Raw genomic sequence first — 3,569 nt, forward strand, 5'->3', positions numbered from 1 at the left:
GTATTTATGGAACATTTTTTACAACATGGAAAAAGGACATGAAAACAAAAATCGTTTTGAAATCTAATCACCAAAAGAATTTAATAAATAACTGTTTTTTTAGTAAAAATACTCAGGATGCCAAAATTTACATCAGAATCAGAATACAAGTAAAAAATCTAAAGTCGGGTGTGCCGACTTTGAAATACTCTGTACATATGTTAACAATAATTATAGAAAATAAAAAAAATTAAGAAAATAAAAAAAAAAATTTGATCGATTTTACCTCTCTCGGTATTCGAACTCACGTAAAGGGTGTATAATTGCACATTTACATAGCAATTGCGCCTGTGTGAGTGTATGTATGCCTATGCGCATCTATTCGTGTCTGTGTAAGCATTTTCGCAGTCAACCAAACAGCAACATCAACAATAGCCGCGGGCAGCGCTGCAGCAGCAAATATATTTATGGCTATAACTTCTCGTTACATCGGTCTATCATAGTGAAACTTCGCATACGGGCACATAATAACCAATTGGGGGTATTTCCAAATTTTAGTTCGAAATTCGAAGAATTACGGGAGTTACTATTAGTTTGAAATTCCAAGAATTACGGGAGTTAGAAAGCAGCAGCAAATATATTTATGGCTATAACTTCTTGTTAAATCGGTCTATCATGATGAAACTTAACATACGGACACATAATAACTAATTTTAGTTCGAAATTCCAAGAATTACGGGAGTTAGAGAAAATCGCATTTGCATGGGAGAGGGGGGAGGTAGGGAAATTCCAAAATACACATTTTCTGCGTATTCACATAAGGCATCTGGGACTAAAATTTGGTGTTAGATCTTATAGTCTCCGAGATATAGGCGATTATACGAATGGAAAATCGGGAAAAGCCCCATAGGGGAGAAGTGGGGGGGGGGGGGGAATCAAAAAAATAACACAAACTCGAATACACACATAAGGCATCTTTGTGCAAAATTTGGTGTCTCTATCTCTTATAGTCTCTGAGATCCAGGTGTTCATACGGACGGACAGACAGACAGACAGGGCTAGATCGACTCGTCTCGTCATGCTGATCAAGAATATATATACTTTGTGGGGTCTGCCACGCCTCCTTCTGCCTGTTACATTTTTCAGCTCCCGCAAACCTATTATACTTCTGTACATTTCATGTACAGAGTATAAAAACAAACTTGACCTGCCTAGGGCTCAGGGGAACCTGGACACCAAGTTTGGTCATTCTAGCTCTTGTACCTTCTGAGATCATAAAGACGGACAGACGGGCAGACGGACGGACGGACAAGGCTATATCGACTCGAATTGTCACCCTGATGAAGAATATATATACTTTGTGGGGTCTGCCACGCCTCCTTCTGTGTGTTACATACATTCGCACAAAACTAGTATAGCCTTTCACCCTTTGGGTACAGGCTATAAAAAAGATATATCCAAAAAATAATTGATATAAGAGTGATATAAAATGTATAGTATATAGCACGCGCCTTCTAACCGATCTATAGTTCTAGCTTATCTGTATGACTTTGCTGCGCATTTACGACTTAGCAAACATATTCTTATGATGGAATTAAAAAAAAGAACCGGCCGCTGTCCGTGCTAGTGTTGATCGAACACATTTGCACTCCTCCCTCGAGTCGCTCCGCCTGCAGCTTAGCATGCATTTGAGTGCCGTCATAATAATTTTAACAGTTTTGTTTTGTTTATGCCAAATCAGCTGTTTTCTCTCTACGAGTATATGGGAGTGAGCTCTCATTTGTATGCTAATTTTTTAACGTCTCTATATTGATATTCTTTTGTATTTGTTATTCGAGTGCCGGTTGATTCGACGCGTGTATAAAAGCTTAGGCCTGGGGTGTTGTATTCTAAGTTTGTTGAACGGCAACCGTCCAGATCGCAACCACATTATGAAGCTCTTCGTCGTACTCTCCGTTATCCTCGCTGTGGCTGTGGCTATGCCACAAAGGGGCAACAATGCCAATGCCAATGCTGGAGCTACTGCTACTGCCCAAGGTGCTGGTGGCATAGGCGGTGGTCATAAGGGCGGTCCAGGCGGTTTTGGCGGTGCTCCAGGAGGTTTCGGCGGTGCTCCAGGAGGATTTGGCGGCGGTCCAGGAGGTCTCAGTGGTCACGCAGTTCGTGGACCAGCTGGATTTGGCGGTGGTGCTGGAGGTGCCGGAGGTGGTTCGGCCAGCGCATCTTCCACTGCTGATGCTACTGCCAGTGGAGGCGGTGGACGTGGTGGCTTGGGCGGTGGTTCCTCTGCCAGTGCTACTTCCTCTGCTGTTGCCAATGGCGCCCGCGGTGGTAACGCATCTGCAACCTCATCTGCAACCTCATCTGCAACATCCAACAACAGGGGTTAGAAAGTTGTTTTTTAAGTACTTAAAAAAATAAAAATAAAAAAGACAAAAATTAATAGTTGTTTGAATTTCTTGTCATCGCTTCATATATAGTGTTAGTTGTTTACTTCTATTACTGGAATTTCCAGTATATTTAAGTAATGTGCTAAATTTCAAGCTATTGCTTTCAGTCTAAATGTTTGACTTTGAATCGTTTCACAGAAGTGATTTTTAAGTTTGAAGTTTTCTCTAAATGTTTTGTACTCAACAATAGGGTTCGCTCAACCTAATAACCATAATATAAACAGCAAATATTTAATTTTTTTATGGTGATATGTAAATTGTCAAAACCAGTTAGTACCTTTCTCTTTATAAATTACTGCACCATGAAGGAGAGCGGAGCTTTTTAGTTTGCGTTTAGTTTAGTGCGTATATCAGAATTAATATTAGTTTTGATTTGAAGTAACATATTTAATTAGCATCGGCCACATATGTACTTCTAGTAACTATATACTACAAGTATTTTAATATTCATTAAAGTTCTGTTTTGGTATTTGGTAAACAACGCAGTTTTTCTTGCCAACCTTATGTTGCTCTGAAACATACAAATACCCTTGAATCAATACATTAACTTTAATTCCTGTTTCCATCTTAATGCCTTTATTTTGAAGTTCTGAATTGAAATTAGCAATTGAGTGCTATGTTTATTGCGAGGCTAAAATTTACATCTGTGCTAAGCCTAATCACGGAATCAAATAATATTTTTTTTTTGTTTGTTTTTCTATCTTTATATATACTTTATACTACCTTTATATTCCTGCTCTCTAATGAAGCGGTCGAGCCGCTATTTGCTGCGATGTCTCCGTTATACATAAGTATGTCAAATCAAATCACATCTTCTGATTGGTTTTGTGGCGTCGAAAAAGTTTGTTTCAAATTCAATACATTTTTTATATTCTCATCCTTATGTATATGAAAAAACAAGTAAAATAGCTAAAGTTGGGTGTCCCGACTTTGAAATACTCTGTACACATGTTTACAGTAATTATAGAAAATAAAAAAAATGAAGAAAATTAAAAAAAAAAAATTTGGTTCGTTTTTACCTCTCTTGGTATTCTAACTCACGGCTGTATAATTGCACATTTACATAGCAATTGCGTCTGTGTGAGTGCATGTATGCCTATGCGCATCTATTCGTGTCTGTGTAAACATGTCAGCAGTCAA

The 3,569-nt window shown here is 38.5% G+C and overlaps 1 protein-coding gene across 1 annotated transcript; it reads left to right on the forward strand.

Moving 5' to 3' along the window:
* The first annotated feature begins 1,910 nt into the window (after positions 1–1,910).
* Positions 1,911–2,369, forward strand: LOC115630738 (glycine-rich protein 5-like). Its single transcript, XM_030527392.1, has one exon. It carries the CDS (start codon positions 1,911–1,913, stop codon positions 2,367–2,369), a length of 459 nt encoding a protein of 152 aa, XP_030383252.1.
* Positions 2,370–3,569: the final 1,200 nt, after the last annotated feature.

The sequence above is a fragment of the Scaptodrosophila lebanonensis genome, unplaced genomic scaffold, assembly GCF_003285725.1.
Source record: "Scaptodrosophila lebanonensis strain 11010-0011.00,11010-0021.00 unplaced genomic scaffold, SlebRS2 tig00001410-arrow-pilon, whole genome shotgun sequence".
In the NCBI taxonomy this organism is placed as follows: domain Eukaryota; kingdom Metazoa; phylum Arthropoda; class Insecta; order Diptera; family Drosophilidae; genus Scaptodrosophila; species Scaptodrosophila lebanonensis.

What these genes read in the sequence shown, in the direction of transcription:
- LOC115630738 (XM_030527392.1), top strand. Translation starts at nt 1,911, where the DNA reads ATGAAGCTCTTCGTCGTACTCTCCGTTATCCTCGCTGTGGCTGTGGCT.